The sequence below is a fragment of the Mobula birostris genome, chromosome 25, assembly GCF_030028105.1.
Source record: "Mobula birostris isolate sMobBir1 chromosome 25, sMobBir1.hap1, whole genome shotgun sequence".
Lineage (NCBI taxonomy): Eukaryota > Metazoa > Chordata > Chondrichthyes > Myliobatiformes > Myliobatidae > Mobula > Mobula birostris.
Genome location: NC_092394.1, coordinates 55,951,483 through 55,971,515, shown reverse-complemented (window position 1 = coordinate 55,971,515; position 20,033 = coordinate 55,951,483). Strand labels below are relative to the sequence as shown.

General features: G+C 44.5%; 1 protein-coding gene across 1 annotated transcript in view; it reads right to left on the bottom strand.

Annotated features, from left to right (window-relative positions):
- LOC140187761 (SWI/SNF-related matrix-associated actin-dependent regulator of chromatin subfamily B member 1-A) overlaps window positions 1–20,033 on the bottom strand; it is a 116,723-nt gene that overhangs the window by 74,282 nt on the left and 22,408 nt on the right. Inside the window, exon 4 of the mRNA XM_072243446.1 lies at window positions 3,073–3,210. Within this exon, the coding sequence (XP_072099547.1) occupies window positions 3,073–3,210 (138 nt within the window). The remainder of the gene's footprint in view (window positions 1–3,072; window positions 3,211–20,033) is intronic.

Here is a 20,033-nt window from a genome sequence, read left to right as displayed (position 1 = left end):
AGGGCTAATAAGTCAGCCATGATGGAATGGCAGAGCAGACTCAATGGGCTGAATGGACTAATTCTGCTCCTATGTCGTATGGTAATGTTGTGGGCCAAAGCTGTACTATTCCATGTTCTGTATTATAAAACACTTGCATTGCATCCACTTCTGGCTACTGTAGTCTGAGAGCAATATAAAAATCCAAAATGTCCCGCTCTATAGAGAAGAAACAAGACACTTAACAAGATAAGAGCCCATGGAATTACGGGAAAGTTACATACGTGGATAGAGTGTTGGCTGATTGGCAGGAAACAGAGAGTGGGAATAAAGGGATCCTATTCTGGTTGGCTGCCGGTTACCAGTGGTGTTCCACAGGGGTCCGCGTTGGGGCCGCTTCTTTTTACATTGTACATCAACGATTTGGATTATGGAATAGATGGCTTTGTGTCTAAGTTTGCTGACGATACGAAGATAGGTGGAGGGGCCGGTAGTGCTGAGGAAACGGAGAGTCTGCAGAGAGACTTGGATAGATCGGAAGAATGGGCAGAGAAGTGGCAAATGAAGTACAATGTTGGAAAGTGTATGATTATGCACTTTGGCAGAAAAAATAAATAGGCAGACTATTATTTAAATGGGGAAAGAATTCAAAGTTCTGAGATGCAACGGGACTTGGGAGTCCTCGTACAGGATACCCTTAAAGTTAACCTCCAGGTTGAGTCAGTAGTGAAGGCGGCGAATGCAATGTTGGCATTCATTTCTGGAGGAATAGAGTATAGGAGCAGGGATGTGATGTTGAGGCTCTATAAGGCGCTGGTGAGACCTCACTTGGAGTACTGTGGGCAGTTTTGGTCTCCTTATTTAAGAAAGGATGTGCTGACGTTGGAGAGGGTACACAGAAGATTCACTAGAATGATTCCGGGAATGAGAGGGTTAACATATGAGGAACGTTTGTCCGCTCTTAGACTGTATTCCTTGGAGTTTAGAAAAATGACGGGAGACCTCATAGAAACATTTCGAATGTTGAAAGGCATGGACAGAGAGGATGTGGCAAAGTTGTTTCCCATGATGGGGGAGTCTAGTACGAGAGGGCATGACTTAAGGATTGAAGGGCGCCCATTCAGAACAGAAATGCGAAGAAATTTTTTTAGTCAGAGGGTGGTGAATCTATGGAATTTGTTGCCACGGGCAGCAGTGGAGGCCAAGTCATTGGGTGTATTTAAGGCAGAGATTGATAGGTATCTGAGTAGCCAGGGCATCAAAGGTTATGGTGAGAAGGCGGGGGAGTGGGACTAAATGGGAGAATGGATCAGCTCATGATAAAATGGCGGAGCCGACTCCATGGGCCGAATGGCTGACTTCTGCTCCTTTGTCTTATGGTCTTATGGAAATACTGGTGGATGCTCTGAGGCAATGCCTATGCAGACAAAACAGGAGTTAAAATTTCCTGTGATTGTGTATTGGCAGCATTTTTTCTCAATTCCTCCGCCTCCACTCTCAGGATGAGGCCTTTCATTCTTAAATGAAGGAGAAGTCCTCCTTTTTCAAAGAAAAGGGCTTCCCTTCCTCCACCATCAATGCTGCCTCAACCGCATCTGTTCTATTTCACGCATGTCTGCTCTTACTCAATCCTCCCACCACCCTACCAAGGATAGGGCTCCTCTTGTCCTCACCTACCACCCCACTAGCCTCCGTGTCCAGCACATATTTCTCTGGAACTTCCGCCATCTCCAACGGGATCCCACCACCAAACCCATCTTTCCCTCCCCCTAACTTTCTGCTTTCCACGGGGATCACTCCCTACACAACTCCCTTGTCATTTGTCTGCCCCACTGATCTCCCTCCTGGCACTTATCCTTGCAAGTGGAACAAATGCTACACTTCCCCTTACACCTCCTCCCTCACTACCATTCAGGGCCCTAAACAGTCCGCCCAGGTTATGCGATATTTCACCTGTGAGTCTGTTGAGGTCATATACCGTGTTTGGTGTCCCCGGTGTGGCCTCTTGTATGTCAGCAAGACCCAACGTACATTGGGAGACCGTTTTGCCAAGCACCTATACTCCATCCACCAGAAAAAGTGGGATCTCCCAGTGGCCACACCTTTTAATTTCACTTCCCATTTCCATTCTGATATGTCAATCCATGGTCTCTACTGTTGCGATGAGGCCGCACTCAGGTTGGAGGAACAACACCTTATATTCTTTCTGGGTAGCCTCCAACCTGATGGCACGAGCATCGATTTCTTGAACTTCCGGTAATGCTTCCCCCTAACCCCCAACCCACCTCTCCTTCACCATTCCCATCCTCTTTTCCGTCTCTCACCTTATCTCCTTGTCTGCCTATCACCTCCCTCTGGTGCTCCTCCCCCCTTTTTTTTCTTCCATAGCCTTCTGTTCTCTCCTATCAGACTGCCCCTTCTCCAGCCCTTTAACTCTTTCACCAATCAACTTCCCAGCTCTTCATCTCTCCCCTTCCCGGTTTCACCCATCACCTTGTGTTTCTTCCTCCCCTCCTCCACCTTTTAAATCTAGTGCTCATCATTTTTTCTCCAGTCCTGTTGAAGGGCCTCGAACTGAAAAATTGTCTGTACCCTTTTCCATAGATGCTGCCGGGCCTGCTGAGTTCCTCCAGCATTTTGTGTGTGTTGCATCCATTGTCCAAACTGAGGCCTCAGCACTGATCCCTGTGGCACACAATTTACCCACCAAAAATAAGCCCATTTATGCTGGCTCTGTACCCTGTTACTCAGCTCAACCTTTGCTCTGTGTCTTGTTATTCCTCGATAAGTTTTTTCCCCTTATTTTGCACTATAACCTTCCATGTGGTCATCTCAACCTGGATATCCAAGTGTAACACTTCCATTGGTTCCCCTTCATCTACGGCAAATATTCAGACCATTCTAATAAAGTTAGTCAGACATAATCTCCCTGTTGACTTGCTCTAATTACTTAGAATTTGTCTGAGTTCTCTTACATTACATTTTTAATAAGAGCTTATTTCTATGTAATACTCTAAGTAACAGTATCACCTGTCAAGCCAGGTCAGAGCAGGCATGGCTTGGTTCTTCTGGACAAATTTTACTAATACTCACCAGAGAGGGAATGTCCTCTTCTTATCCCGGCTCATTCGGTTTCGATTGATAGTTGTGGAACACGGTACTGCATCCAGATGATGTGAGCTGTTGGGCAGGGTGGGCACCCACTGGCTGTTGCGTTTTGCCTTCTGCTCTCTGCACGTACATAAAGTGGAGAATTCCCGTTACACAACAGAGAACACAATTCACATGATTTTCTCATGTTTAAGGGCGTATTATTTATGCAAGAACCCTATTAATCAACACTAAGCACTATTAATCCTACTGGATATGACAGGAAAAATTAAACCCAGCAAGAAAGTATAAAGCATGGCAGTCACCCCATATAAACCTTGTCAGCATTACCCTCTAATAATCATACAAATTGGTAGCTGGCAACATTTGTTCTAACAGATGGAAAAACAGTTACTGTTAATTCACTTTAATTCTGCCAGTTTATAAAAACTAATCATTGACCTTTCTGCTTACCACCCACCGTTAGTATGACCTGTTTGTAAACTGTAAGGCAGTATTAGATATCAGCAAGACCAAAGATGACTGATTGGTCAGCGTTCACTGCATTGGATTGGGGGAGATAAAGCTTCTAAGACAGATGATAAGTAGTATATTGGAACAGTGTTAAAACAGAGAGTCTGGGAAATAAGTGATGTTTGTAGGTGCATGGAAACAATACTGTGCAATGTTCAAGACAGTATATGAGAGTGGTAAGCCTGAAATATACTGTATCAAAATTAGATATAAACAGAATATGAAGTAGGTGGTGGGTTAATGTGCGCATGTATCACAGAGGGGCAGAATCAGTATCAGGTTTATTAGGTTTAGGCTTAGGGTTGCATGTGTCGTGAAATTTGTTAACTTATTAGATAATAAAAGAATTGAGATAAAATGTAGTTCAATGTGTGAATAGATAACTTGCTTCCATTCTAGTTCCGTGGGTTCTGAAGTGACTGATGAAGTGAATGTGGGAAGAGGTAATCGACAGGGAGGGCAGGAGGTTCCTCTAATCTGGGTTTCTATGTGCTCAATGACATTCCAAATCTTTGTGCTGACAGCTCATAGATTCCCAGGAATCTATGGAGTTGTTTAATCTTTTTAAGGAAGTTTAAAGAATATCTTTGAATGTTCCCCTCTGTCCGTCTAGTAATCTTTTGCCGCCAGTATTCTCTTCCCTTATCAGCTTGGTGCAGAGTGCCTGTTTCAGAAGTCTGTTGTCAAACGCAAGGAGGATACTCTCTGCCGAAACAAGTTGAGTATAATGAAGGTCTCAATCCTGGGATGAGGACTTCAGTTTGCTTATCCTACCAACGGATTTGGAGGATTTTGATGAGACTACATTGATGGTATGGGGGGAAGAGTTTTAAAAAGTAGCGTTTTGCAGGGCTCAGCGCATTAGTGGCGGACCAATCCATTCGCGATTCATTAGCAGGAGCAAATAAAAGTAAAGCAGGGTCAAAGCAGAGCGGCCATTGTGTAAGTTGACCAGTGTAGGAGTGGGAACTTGAGGCTTTGGCTCAAGAGGCATCAGCAAGCAGGCACAGGTAAGTAGCAGATAAGGCTTTTGTAGTGATTTAATAAACAGTCACTAAATTACAGCTAAATAAATAAAGTAGGGAGGATGCAGGATCAGGTGATGTGCTGAAGCTGCATGATGTGGGAGCTGGTGGACCTCAGAGTGGTTCCTGGTGACCACATCTGCAGCAAGTGTTGGCTGCTTGAGGAACTCAGGCTCAAAGTTGATGGCCTGGAATCTGAGCTTCAAACACTGTGGCACATCAGGGAGGAGGAGAGTCACCTGGATTCTCTGTTTCAAGAGGTAATCACATCCATTGGCTTACCTGCCCCAAATTCAGTCTGCAGTCAGGGACAAGAGGGTGTGACTGCAAGTGAGGCGGGTAGTGGGATTCAAGAGACAGTGCTGGAGAAGCCTCTGTCATTGAGCTTGTCCAACAGGTCTGATATTCTTGTTCCCCGTGTTCATAGTCACAGTCATACTTTATTGATCCCAGGGGAAATTGGTTTTCGTTACAGTTGCACCATGAATAATAAATAGTAATAGAACCATAAATAGTTAAATAGTAATATGTAAATTATGCCAGTAAGTTATGAAATAAATCCAGGACCAGCCTATTGGCTCAGGGTGTCTGACCCTCCAAGGGAGGAGTTGTAAAGTTTGATGGCCACAGGCAGGAATGACTTCCTATGATGCTCTGTGTTGCATCTCGGTGGAATGAGTCTCTGGCTGAATGTACTCCTGTGCCCACCCAGTACATTATGTAGTGGATGGGAGACATTGACCAAGATGGCATGCAACTTGGACAGCATCCTCTTTTCAGACACCACCGTGAGAGAGTCCAGTTCCATCCCCACAACATCACTGGCCTTCCGAATGAGTCTGTTGATTCTGTTGGTGTCTGCTACCCTCAGCCTGCTGCCCCAGCACACAACAGCAAACATGATTGCACTGGCCACCACAGACTCGTAGGACATCCTCAGCATCACTCTTGATGACAGTGGAGACTGTAGGAAGCATGAGCAACCCAACTGTAGCACTGTAGTTCAGGGAGCCATTCAAGGGGGTGGGGGGAGAAGACAAATGTAGTGGTAATTGGGGATAGTATAGTCAGGTGAATAAACAAACTTCTCTGTCACGAGGATAGAGCGTCCCGAAGGCTGTGTTGCCTGCCTGGTGCCTGGCTTCGGGAAATCTTATCTGACCTGCAGAAGAATTTAGAGACATAGAAGCAAAGAAAACCTACAACACAATACAGGCCCTTCAGCCCACAATGCTGCGCCGAACATGTACTTACTTTAGAAATTACCTAGGGTTACCCACAGCCCTCTATTTTTCTAAGTTCCATGTACCTATCTAAGAGTCTCTTAAAACACCCTATTGTATCTGCCTCCACGACTGTCGCCAGCAGCCCATTCCACGCACTCACCACTGCATAAAAAACGTACCCCTGACAACACCTCTGTACCTACTTCCAAGCATCTTAAAACTGTGCCCTCTCATATTGGCCATTTCAGCCCTGGGAAAAAGCTTCTGACTATACACATGATCAATGCCTCTCATCATCTTATACATCTCTATCAGGTCACCTCTCATCCTCCGTCGCTCCCAGGAGAAAAGGCCAATTTCACTCAACCTATTCTCATAAGGTATGCTCCTCAATCCAGGCAACATCCTTGTAAATCTCAACTGCACCCTTTCTACAATCTCCACATCCTTCCTTCAGTGAGGTGACCAGAAATGAGCACAGTACTCCAAGTGAGCTCGTACCAGGGTCCAGGGAAGGAGGAGGAGAAGATGGTGGCATGACGCAGCGCGTGCGGCCTCTCCGGTGATGAATATCTGTTTGTCAAGTAGGATGCCGTGCACAATTCTGATTTGATGGAGGCCGACGTGAGAGCACGGAGGAACATCTGGTAAAACTTCGGAAATGCCTGTTTCGTCGCTGCCGCCGCTACTGTGTGATCCGAAATCTCCGGAGGGGAAGGCCGCGAATCCTCGGCTTTGCTTGTTGCTCGGCGGCTGGGGCAGGGCCGAAGGGCTCGGCAGAGATGGTGCTCGATGCTCGGTGTCGGAGGGCTGGTTGGAGGCTCAAAGTTTTCGGACGGACTCAGAGTCGGACTGTGGTCGGGTGCTTCTAGGATGCTGCATCGCAGGTTTGCAGCACTGGAAGCTCATGGTAGGGAGTTTCTCCCTTCTACCGTCTGCGTGAGATGTTGGGGCTATTGGAACTTTGAAACTATTTTTTTACCGTGCCCATGGTCTGCTCTTACAGTATTGCTTTGCACTGTTGTAACTATATGTTATAATTATGTGGTTTTTGTCAGCTTTAGTCTTGGTCTGTCTTGTGTTTCTGTGATATCATACTGGAGGAACATTGTATCATTTTTTAATGCATGCATTTCTAAATGACAATAAATGAGGACAAAGTGTTCCCATAATCTGTAGCTGTAACATTAGCTCTTGGCTCTTGAACTCAATCCCACGGTTGACGAAAGCCAATACACTGTCAACCTGAGCAGCAGCTTTGAGTGTCCCAAAGATCCCTCTGATCCTCCACACTGCCAAGAGTCTTACCATTAATACCATATTCTGCCATCATATTTGACCTACCAAAATGAACCACCTCACACTTATCTTGGTTGAACTCCATCTGCCACTTCTCAGCCCAGTTTAGCATCCTATCGATGTCCCGCTGTAACATCTGACAGCCCTCTACACTATCCACAACACCCCCAACCTTTGTGTCATCAGTAAATTTACTAACCCATCCCTCCACTTCCTCATCCAGGTCATCTATAAAAATCATGAAGAGAAGGGGTCCTAGAACAGATCCCTGAGGCATACCACTGGTCACCGACCTCCATGCAGAATATAACCTGTCTACTACCACTTTTGTGGACAAGCCAATTCTGGATTCACAAAGCAAGGTCCCCTTGAATCCCATGCCTCCTTACATTCTCAATAAGCCTTTCATGGGGTACCTTATCAAATGTTGCTGAAATCCATATACACTACATCTACTGCTCTACTTTCATCAATATGTTCAGTCACATCCTTAAAAAATTCAATTAGGCTCATAATGCACCACGTGCCTTTGACAAAGCTATGCTGACTATTCCTAACCATATTATGCCTCTCCAAATGTTCATCAATCCTGCCTCTAAGGATCTTCTCCATCAACTTACCAACCACTGAGACTCACTGGTCTATAATTTCCTGGGCTACCTCTACTCCCTTTCTTGAATAAGGGAACAACATCCACAACCCTCCAATCCTCCAGAGCCTCTCCCGTCCCCATTGATCATTGCCAGAGGCACAGCAATGTCCTCCCTCGCCTCCCACAGTAGCCTGGTGTATATTCTGTCCAGTCCCGGTGACTTATCCAACTTGATGCTTTCCAAAAGCTCCAGCACATCCTCTTTTTGAATGTCTATATGCGCATGCTTTTCAGTCTGCTTTAAGTCATCCCTACAATCGACAAGGTCCTTTTCCATAGTGAATACTGAAGCAAAGTATTCATTAAGTACCTCTACTATCTCCTCAGGATGCATACACACTTTTCCACAGTCACACTTGATTTTCTTACGTCTTATCCTCTTCACCTACTTGTAAAATGCCTCGGGATTTTCATTAATCCTGCTCGCCAAGGCCTTCTCATGGCCCCTTCTGGCTCTCCTTATTTCATTCTTAAGCTCCTTTCTGCTAGCCTTATAATCTTCTAGATCTCTATCACTACCTTTTGTAAGCTTTTCTTTTTTTCCAGACTAGATTTTCAACAGCCTTTGTACGCCATGGTTCCTGTACCCTACCATCTTTTCCCTGTCTCATCGGAAAGTACCTGTGCAGAACACCACGCAAGTATCCTCTGAATATTTGCCACATTTCTTTTTTTTCCATATAATTTTTATTGAGTTTTCAAAGTGAATACATGAGAAAATAATATCTATCCTCCCCCCCCCCCGATATATACTCCTACCTAGAGAGAAAAGAAAAAAAGAAGAAAAAAGAACCGCCTGAATATTGGAAGGTTTGCACATGCTCCATGGGATTAAAAATAAATTTAATATATATTTGTTACTTTCCTCAAGGAACCAAGATCTTCCTCATCGGAGCTGTAAATAAGGGCTCCAAATATTCAAAAATGTTTCATATTTATCTCTTAAAATCTAAAACATTACTTAGCTTCTCAACTCTCATAGTTCCCTGGGGAATCTCTTTGAACTTCACCATGTTGCTATGTGTTTCCCTCCCAATCATCCAGGTAAAAAGAAAAAAAAGATAGATAAGATACAAAAAAAGAAAAAACAAAATACCCCCCCACTAATGTTGTGAATGAAAAGATACACAACACTACCCTCCTCCATTGTGCGGGTCATGGCTATTGCCACGCTTGCACACATGAATAACGTAGCAATTGGTCAGTGTTTCTTCCAGCTCCCCCGTAACAAAAAATTGTATATATATAAAAAAAATTAATCTCATTATTCCCAGCTAATATTCCTCAAATTTTAACCTTTCTTCCCCTCCCTCATATAATTAATAATATATTTATATATTCATCTGCCTAAAAATCCAACAGGCCTAATCCTTGATCCAGTCTTCATCTTCAATCCATCTCGCTCCCCTGGGTTTGTTCTTGTATCTGGTGAATATTCAAAGAATCTTGCACAAACTCCTCTGCTTTCCGGTAATCGTCATCGTCAAAAAATCTTTTTTCTCCACCAGGCAAAAAAATCTTCAAGGTTGCAGGATAACGCAATATAAATTGATAACCGTGATCCCATAGGGCTTTTTTCACTGGATTAAATTTCTTCCTTCTCTTCAAAAGTTCATAACTTATGTCAGGGTAGAAAAAAATTTTCTTCCCTTCTATCATCAGTGGCCCTTTTCTCTTCTTGGCAGCTTGGGCAGCCGCCTGTAGAATCCTTTCTTTGTCTTGAAATCTTAAGAATTTTATTAAAATTGATCGTGGATATTGGTCATCTTGTGGTTTTGGTCTTAGAGCTCTATGTACCCGCTCAATTTCAATTGATCGGTCTTCCCCTTTCATTTGCAAGGTTTACGGGATCCATCTTTGAAAAAATTCTATTGGATTATCTCCCTCTATACCTTCTTTAAGACAAACAATTTTAATATTATTATGTCTACTAAAATTTTCCAACACGTCCACTTCCTCCAAGAGTCGATTTCTTTCCGTGTTCCAGACAAGCACATCATTTTCTGTTTTTTTCCAGTCTATTGTTAATATGATCCATTGTTCTTTCCATCTTCTGAAGTTTCTTATCCATTTTATCCTGTCTTTTCATAGCTTTATCATAGCACATCTTCACATCTCTAAGCTCTGTTCTTAATTTTCTTTGTTCAGCCGTTAATTGCAATAAAGCCTCTCTTATGTCTCCGTCATCTCCTTTACTTCCGGTCTCTTCCAGTTCTTCCTCCTCTTCTTCATCTGTATTCTCTGCGATATCCAATTCTGACTCTGAGTCACTTTCAGTTGCAGTGGCCGTCAGTTCTTGTAGTTTAAGTTGTGTTGATTTGCGTATGCGTACTTCTTTGCGCATGCGCAATTCCGGCATCTTCTTCTGAGAGACCGCTACCGCCGCCATTGCTCCCTGTTCTTCTACGCCAGAGACAAAATACGTCTCCTCTGAAGGAGATCCAACCTGAATCCGAGGCTCCATCGCTGCAGTAGGCCCTTTTTGCTTCCCATCTCGTGGCGACTTCACAACAACAGACTTCTTCTGTTGCGGTTTACGAGGCATATCGTAGAGTAGTCTTATGAAGTTTGTAAGTAGTTTTCCGAAAGTATTTATTAACTTTACTTTGTTTAAACAGTACTTTGCTGATTTTTTATGGGAGAGCTGGATTTACACGTCTCAATCCCACGTCATCACGTGACGCCCTCCCATTTGCCACACTTCTGTCATACATTTCCCTGAGAACATCTGCTCCCAATTTATACTTCAAAGTTCCTGTCTGAAAGCTTCAAATTTCCCCTTACTCCATTTAAACATTTTACTAACTTGATGCTACTATCCGTCTCCAATGTTGTGGTAAAGGAGATAGAATTGGGATCACTATCTCCAAAATGCTCTCCTACTGAAAGACCTAACACCTGACCAGGTTCATTTCCCAATACCAGATCAGTTACAGCCTCTACTCTTGTAGGGTTATCTACATATTGTGTCAGGAAACCCTCTTGAACACACCTAACAAAATCCACCCCATCTAAACCCCTTGCTCTAGGGAGATGCCAATCAATATTGCGGAAATTAAAATCTCCCATCACAACAACCCTGTTATTATTACACCATTCCATAATCTGCCTCCCTATTTGCTCTTCGATGTCCCTGTTACTATCGGGTGGTCTATAAAAAACACTCAGTAGAGTTATTGGCCCCTTCTTGTTTCTAACTTCCACCCACATAAATTCAGTTGACAATCCCTCCATGACTTCCTCCTTTTCTGCAGCTGTGACAGTATCTCTGATCAGCAGTGCCACACACCCACCTCTTTTTCTCCCCTCCCTGTCCTTTCTGAAACATCTGAAGCCTGGCACTCTAAGTAGCCATTCCTGTCCCTGAGCCATCAAATTCTCTGTAATCGCCACAACATCATAGCTCCAAGTACTGATCCTCGCTCTAAGCTCATCCACTTTGTTCATGATAATCCTTGAACTAAAACAGACGCATCTCAAACCATCAGTCTGAGCGCATCCCTCCTCTATCAACTGCCTATCCTCCTTCTCACACTGCCTACAAGCTTTCCCTATTTGTGAGCCAACTGCCCCTTCCTCCATTTTTTCAATTCGGTTCCCACCCCACAGCAAATCTAGTTTAAACTCTCCCCAATAGCCTTAGCAAACCTCCCTGCCAGGATATTGGTTCACCTCAGATTCAAGTGCAACCCATCCTCATTGTTCAGGTCACGCCTGCCCCAAAAGAGGTCCCACTGATCCAGAAATCTGAATTCCTGCCCCCTACTCCAATCTCTCCACCATGCATTTATCCTCCACCTCACTCTATTCCTATATCCACTGTTGCTGGGCACAGGCAGGAATCCCGAGATTACTACCCTTGTGGTCCTGCTTCTTAGCTTCTTTCCTAACTCCCTGTAGTCTGTTTTCAGGACCTCCTCCTTTTTCCTACTGTGAGGGGACCCAGGGGTGCCCCTATTAACTGTTTGAAGAGAGAGAGAGAGGAAAGAGGGGGAGAGAGAGGAGAGAGAGGGGAGAGAGGGGAGAGAGGGGAGAGAAGGGAGAGAAGGGGGAGAGAAGGGAGAGAGAAGGGAGAGAGGGGGAGAGAAGGGAGAGAGGGGGGAGAGAAGGGAGAGAGGGGGGAGAGAAGGGAGAGAGGGGGGAGAGAAGTGAGAGAGGGGGGAGAGAAGGGAGAGAGGGGGAGAGAAGGGAGGGGGGGGAGAGAAGGGAGAGGGGGGAGAGAAGGGAGAGGGGGGGAGAGAAGGGAGAGGGGGGGAGAGAAGGGAGAGAGGGGGAGAGAAGGGAGAGAGGGGGGAGAGAAGGGAGAGAGAGGAGAGAGAGGAGAGAGAGAGAGAGTGAGACAGACAGACAGACAGAGACAGACAGACACGAAGATCAACAGTTGGACTGTCACTTTAAGGCACTGGAAGTAACTTTGGATTTTTACTGAGTTTGGAGTTGGAGACAGCACCGAGCAGCTCGAAAGTTGTTATGGACCGAAGGCAGTGTTATTTAATGGATATTCGATGTTATGATTTTCAGCAGATTATTGATGTTACTTTCAAGGACTTGTTGCCTGCTTATGCATTTCTTCACAGAGAGAGGAAGGAGGGTCTCTTTGAATGACAGGTGATGCTCAGCCTGGTGAGATAAATAGGAGGTCAGATGATACAGACCTCAGACACATGATCTGGACACTGAATGAGCATTGTTGTGCCCGCAGAGAAAGTGGGTTTTGGAGGATCGAACAGGCGGATCGATCCAAAGTGCTATTCCAGCGGTGAAGAAGGGGTTGACTGGTAGGGAGTTACCTATGTGTCCACCCTCGCCTGGGTGATAGCTCCACCACAGAAAACTGGTCCCCCGGTTAAAGTCATAGTCGGTGACTTGTAAAGGATTTCAAAGGACGACGAGAAGATCGACGGCATCAGCTCACCTGAGGACTCAACTCACACCCTCTCTCTCCATCACTACTCAACTAAATACCACGAACTGAACTGAACTGAACTTTACTCAACATCGTAAGACTGTATCTTTTTACCCCTAGACTTAAAGAAGCTTGGTTTTCATACACATATATTCCACACTTACTTTTATATATAATCATTGCTAACCAGTTTGATTTATTTACATTTATATTTACTGTATTGCATAGTTAATAAATATTATTAGTTTATAGCAATACTGGACTCCAAAGTGGTTTCTATTTCTGCTGGTTTCTTTATCCCCGTCACAGGGTACGTGACACTACCTATGTCGCTGGTACCAAAATGTACCATAACCTCTGGCTGTTCACCTTCCCAGTTCAGGATATCATGGACACGATCAGAAACATCCTGGACCTGGAACCTGGGAGGCCAACTATCGTCCATGTTTCTTTCCTGCGTCCACAGACTCGCTTGTCTGACCCCATAAATATAGAGTCCCTTGACACTGCTGCCATCCTCTTCCTTTCCCTACCTTTCTGAGCCATAGGGCCAGGCTCTGTGCCAGAGGCACGGCCACTGTTGCTTCCCCCAGGTAGGTTGCCCCCCCAACAGTACTCAAACAGGAGTACTTATTGTTAAGGAGGACAGCCACAGGGGTACTCTCCAGTATCTGACTCTTGCCCTTCCCTCTCCTGACTGTTACCCACTTATCTGTGTCCCGAGGCTCCAGTGTGACTTCTTGCCTATAGCTCCTCTCTATCACCTCCTCACTTTCCCTGACCGACGAAGGTCATCGAGTTGCATCTCCAGTTTCCTAACCCAGTCCCTAAGGAGCTGCAGCTCAACACACTCGGCGCAGATGTGGCCGTCCGCAAAGCTGGGAGTCTCCCAGATATCCCACATCCGACACCCAGTACAGTACACCGGTCTCGCAGACATACTTTCCTATTTCTATACTTCACCAGTAACTTACCTTGCTTCGACCCATTATCACTGAAGCCCCGTTGAGCCAAAGCCTTCCTATTCTGACTCCCTCTACTCTGACGCCCGCTCTATAAAGCTGTTTCCTTTTTAAATTCTTCCCACCGGTCTAACTAGCTGACATCCACATGTCTGCACAGTCATGCCTCGATCAAACCACTAAAGAAAAAATGCTCTCCTTTTAAATTCTTCCTGCCTGTCTAACTCGCTGACATCCATGCGCCTGCATAGTTGTGCCTTGATCAAACTGCCAAAGAAAAAATGCTCTCCTTTTAAATTCTTCCCGCCGTGGGAGAGGAAAGATCCAGTTATCGTGGTCCACGTGGGTACCAGCAACATAGGTGGAACAAGGACAGAGGTTCCGCTAAGGGAATTTGAGCAGCTGGGGACTAAATTAAAAAGCAGAAGCAAAAAGTTGGTGATCTCTGGATTACTACCTGGCCACATGCATATTGGTATAGGGTCAAGAAGATTAGAGAGTTAAATGTGAGGCTCAAGGATTGGTGTGGGAGGTGGGTTTGAATTCACAGGAAATTGGCACCAGTATTTAGGAAGGAAGGAACTATACCAATGGGACGGGTCCCACCTGAAATGTGATGGGATCTGGATCTGAACAAATCGCGTAACTAGGGGTGTTGATAAGGCTTTAAACTAAATAGTAGGAGGGCAGGTTCACCAGATTGAAGAAGTATGGATAAAGCAAAAAAGAAATGTGTGGATAAAGATAAAGAAAAAACACCAGATAAAAAAAGTAAGAGTGGAGTGAAGAAAAGTCAAGTGCAAAAGAGTAAAAGATTACAAGATTTTAAAAGCACCATGAGTGCAAGCGTACTTAATCTGAATGCCCGTAGCATTCAAAACTAGGACAGTGAACTTGTGGCACAAATCAGTACAAAGAGGTATTATTTAGTGGCCATTACAGAGACTTGGTTGCAGGTTGGAGGGGATTGTAAATTAAATAAAAGACTTATCCATAAGATAAGGATGCACAGAATTGGGGGTGATCAATTAGCATGGATAGAGGATTAGTTAACTAATAGAAAGTTGGGATACATGGGTGTTACTCTGGTTGGCAATCAGTGGTGAGTGGTGGGCCACAGGGGTCAGTGCTGGGCCCGCAACTGTTCATGATATACATTAACAATACAGAAGAGTGGACCGAGTGTAGTGTATCTAAGTTTGTTGATGATACTAAATTGAACAGAAAAGCAAATTGTGCAGAAGATACGGAGAGTCTGCAGAGAGATATAGATAGGTTAAGTTAGTGAGCAAGGGTCTGGCAAATGGAATATAATGCTGGTAAATGCAAGGTCATCCACTTTGGAAGGAAAAATGGAAGATCAGATTATTACTTAAATGGTAAAAAATTGTTGCATGCTGCTGTGCAGAGGGACGTGGAGTGCTTGTGCATGAATCACAAAAGGTTGGTTTGCAGGTGCAGCAGGCTATCAAGAAGGCAAATGGGACGATGGCCTTCATTGCTAGAGGGATTGAATTTAAGACCAGGGAGGTTATGCTGCAACTATACAGGGTACTGGTGAGACCGCACCTGGAGTACGGCATGCAGTTCTGGTCTCCTTACTTGAGGAAGGATATACTGGCTTTGGAGGAAGAGGAAGTTCACCAAGTTGATTCCAGAGATGAGATGAGGTGAGATTGAGTCACCTGGGACTGTATCACTGGAATTCAGAAGAATGAGAGGAGATCTTATTGAAACATATAAAATCATGAAAGGGATAGATAAGATAAAGGCAGGAAAGTTGTTTCCGCTGATAGGTGAGACTGGAAATAGGGGACATAGCCTCAAGACTCGGGAGATGAGGAGGAACTGCTTTTCCCAAGGGCTGGTGAATCTGCAGAATTCTCTGCCCAATGAAGCAGTGGAGGCCACCTCAGTTAAAAAAAAATTAAGACAAGTTTGGATAGATTTTTGCATAGTAGGGGAACTAAGGGTTATGGGGAAAAGGCCGGTAGCTGGAGATGAATCCATGGCCAGATCAGCCATGATCTTATTGAATGGTGCAGCAGACTCGACGGGCTAGATGGCCAACTCCTGCTCCTATTTCTTAAGTTCTTGTGGTAGTTCTTAAGTTCCAGTGCTTTGGCATGCCAGCTAAGAAGCAGGCAAGGACATACACAATGAACGGGCATGTACAATGAAAGACAGGGCCTGAGCAGAGTTGAAGAACAGAAAAACCTTGCTGTATAAGTGGATTGTTGACTGACAAAGTGATGAAGAAGGCATATGGCACAAAGATTCATCGAATGGGCAAGTACCAGAATTGGGACATCACAGCTGTATAAAATGTTGGTGAGACAACTACGAGTACTATGTGCAGTTTTCGTCAACAGGGATATCGAGGAGCAGATGGGAGCAGATCCTGGAAAGGTGTAATAATAACAGAGTTGTCGTGGTGGGAGATTTTAATTTCCCAAATATCGATTGGCATCTCCCTAGAGCAAGGGGTTTAGATGGGGTGGAGTTTGTTAGGAGTGTTCAGGAAGGTTTCTTGACACAATATGTAGATGAGCCTACAAGAGGAGAGACTGTACTTGATTTGGTATTGGGAAATGAACCTGGTCAGGTGTTAGATCTCTCAGAGGGAGAGCATTTTGGAGATAGTGATCATAATTCTATCTCGTTTACAACAGCATTGGAGAGAGATAGGAACAGACAAGTTAGAAAAGCATTTAATTGGAGTAAGGGGAATTATGAAGCTATTAGGCAGGAAATTGGAAGCTAAAATTGGGAACAGATGTTCTCAGGAATAGTACGGAAGAAATGTGGCAAATGTTCAGGGGATATTTGGGTGGAGCTCTGCATAGGTACGTTCCACTGAGACAGGGAAGTTATGGTAGGGTACAGGAACCGTGGTGTACAAAGGCTGTTGTAAATCTAGTCAAGAAGAAAAGCTTACAAAAGGTTCAAAGAGTTAGGAAATGTTAGGGATCTAGAAGATTATAAGGCTAACAGGAGCTTAAAAAGGAAATTAGGGGAGCCAGAAGGGACCATGAGAAGGCCTTGGCAGGCAGGATTAAGGAAAACCCCAAAGCATTCTACAAGTACGTGAAGAGCAAACGGTTAAGTCGTGAAAGAATAGGACCTATCAAGTGTGACAGTGGGAAAGTGTGTATGGAACCGGAGAAAATAGCAGAGGTACTTAATGAATACTTTACTTCCAGTATTCACGATGGAAAAGGATCTTGACTTGCAGCAGACTGAAAAGCTTGAGCATGCAGATATTAAGAAAGAGGATGTGCTGCAGCTTTTGGAAAGCATCAAGTTGGATAACTCGTCGGGACAGGACGGGATGTACCCCAGGCTACTGTGGGAGGCGAGGGAGGAGATTGCTGAGCCTCTGGCGATGATCTTTGAGTCATCAATGGGGACCGGAGAGGTTCCGGAGGATTGGAGGGTTGCAGATGTTGTTCCTTTATTCAAGAAAGGGAGTAGAGATAGCCCAGGAAATTATAGACCAGCAAGTCTTACTTCAGTGGTTGGTAAGTTGATGGAGAAGATCCTGAGAGGCAGGATTTATGAACATTTGAAGAGGCATAATATGATTAGGAATAGTCAGCATGGCTTTGTCAAGGGCAGGTCATGCCTTACGAGCCTGATTGAATGTAGTCAAGACATTTGATAAGGTACCCCATGCAAGGATTATTGAGAAAGAAAGAAGGCATGGGAGCCAAGGGAACATTGCTTTGTGGATCCAGAAATGGTTTGCCGACAGAAGGCAAAGAGTGGTTGTAGACAGGTCATATTCTGCATGGAGGTCGGTGATCAGTGGTGTGACTCAGGGATCTGTTCTGGGACCCTTACTCTTTGTGATTTTTATAAATGACCTGGATGTGGAAGTGGAGGGATGGGTTCGTAAGTTTGCTGATGACACAAAGTTTGGAGGTGTTGCGGATAGTGTGGAAGGATGTCAGAGGCTACAGCGGGACATTGACAGGATGCAAAACTGAGTTGAGAACTGGCAGATGGAGTTTAACCCAGATAGGTGTGAAGTGGTTCATTTTGTTAGGTCAAATATGATGGCAGAATATAGTATTAATGGTAAGACTCTTGGCAGTGTGGAGGATCAGAGGGATCTTGGGGTCCGAGTTCATAGGACACTCAAAGCAGCTGCGCAGGTTGACTCTGTGGTTAAGAAGGCATACGGTGTATTGGCCTTCACTAATCGTGGAATTGAATTTAGGAGCTGAGAGGTAATGTTGCAGCTGTATAGGACCCTGGTCAGACTCCACTTGGAGTACTGTGCTCAGTTCTGGTTACCTCAGTACAGAAAGGATGTGGAAGCCATAGAAAGGGTGTAGAGGAGATTTACAAGGATGTTGCCTGGATTGGGGAGCATGCCTTATGAAAGCAGGTTGAGTGAACTCGGGTTTTTCTCCTTGGAGCGACGGAGGATGAGAGGTGACCTGATAGAGGTGTATAAGATGATGAGAGGCATTGATCGTGTGGGTATTCAGAGGCTTTTTCCCAAGGCTGAAATGGTTGCCACAAGAGGACACAGGTTTAAGGTCGTGGGGAGTAGGTACAGAGGAGATGTCAGGGATAAGTTTTTTTTTACTCAACAGAGTGGTGAGTGCGTGGAATGGGTTGCCGGCAACGGTGGTGGAGGCGGGTACGATAGGGTCTTTTAAGAGACTTTTATATAGGTACATGGACATTAGAAAAATAGAGGGCTATGGGGAACTCTAGTAATTTGTAAGGTAGATACATGTTCGGCAAAACTTTGTGGGCCAAAGGGCCTGTATTGTGCTATAGGTTTTCTATGTTTCAATGTAACATACTATAGGATAGATGTGATTAAGCTGGAGAGATTGTAGAAAAGATTTTTAAGACAGTGCCAGAATTGGAGGGCTTGAGTTATAGGGATGGGCTGGGGCTGATTTCCCTGGAAATGATGGTAGCTGAGGGATGAACTTGCACACTCAGTGGCCACTTTATTAGGTACAGACCATAAGTAGTAGAGGAGTGGAACCTGTTACGGTATTCTGTTACTGTAGTCCATTTACTTCAAGGGTCGATGTATGTTCAGAGATGCTCTTCTGCACACTCCTATTGTAATATTTGGCTATTTGAGTTATAGTCGCCTTTTGGTCAGTTTTGAATCAGTCTAGCCGTTCTCCTCGGAACTCTCTCATTATCAAGGCATTTTGCCCACTGAACTGCTGCTCACTGTATGTTTCTTTGCTTTTGGCGTCATTCCTGTAAACTCTAGAGACTGTGTGTGAAAATGTCAGATCAGCAGTTTCTGAGATACTCTAACCACCTTGTCTGTCATCAGCAATCATTCCACAGTCAAAGTCACTCAGATCACACTTCTTCACCATGCCGATGTTTGGTCTGAAGAACAAATAAACCTCTTGACCACGTCTGCATGCTTTTATGCACTGAGTTGGCTGATTAGATATTTGCATTAATAAACAGGTGTACAGGTATATAAGTATATAAATTCATAAGGAGTACAAATAAGATGGATGATTACAGTATCTTTTCCAAGGGCAGGAATGTCTAAACTTAGAGGGAGTGGATTTCAGGTAAGAGAGAAGAAAGATTTGAAGGGAATGCAGGGACAAGTTTTTCACACACAGAGGAGAGTGTGTAAATGGAAGGAGCAGCCAGGACATTTTAGATGAGAAAAGATGTGGCAGAGATGGAGAAACAGGAAGAAAGAGGTGGCATCATTACAAGACACAGGGTGAAAAGAGGTGTAGTCTAAGAGGCTGTAGGAGTCAGTGGGTATATGTAGATAGTTTACCTCCTAAGATGGAGGGAGGTAGATCTAAAAAAGGGCAAGAAGTGTCAGAAATGTTCTATGTGAATTTGAGAGCAAGGGGCAGGAAAGGAACTGTTGATGTTTCATGTCAAAAAGAGTGGAAATGGCAAATATAAAGAGAAGGAGTTAACCTGAGGAGGGGTGAAAACTGACAGGCAGGTTGCACCAGACAAAGGCTATATTAAGTAGATGCAGGCTCAATGTGTGGGAAAAAGGTATGGTTTAGGACAAACAATGCATGAGATTGGTGATGATCTGTCTGTGTTAGGACAGTGCAAGATACAAACAATTCCCAAGGTACAGACTGGAATTGGAATATATCAGGGCTTGAGAAAGGTTAGTATACCACTTCCCACACTGGGGTGGTGATAGGTACAGCAGCTAGCTGCGAAGTTTCAATGTAGACTGCACCATGATGATCGATGGGAAGGGACTTATTCTAGCTGGAGGCCCATGACAAGTAGTGCTCTGCAGTGATGTATGACCTGTATGAAAATGTAGATGGGTGAGTTAGTATGTTTGCAGACAATATGAAGATCGCTGGTGTTGTG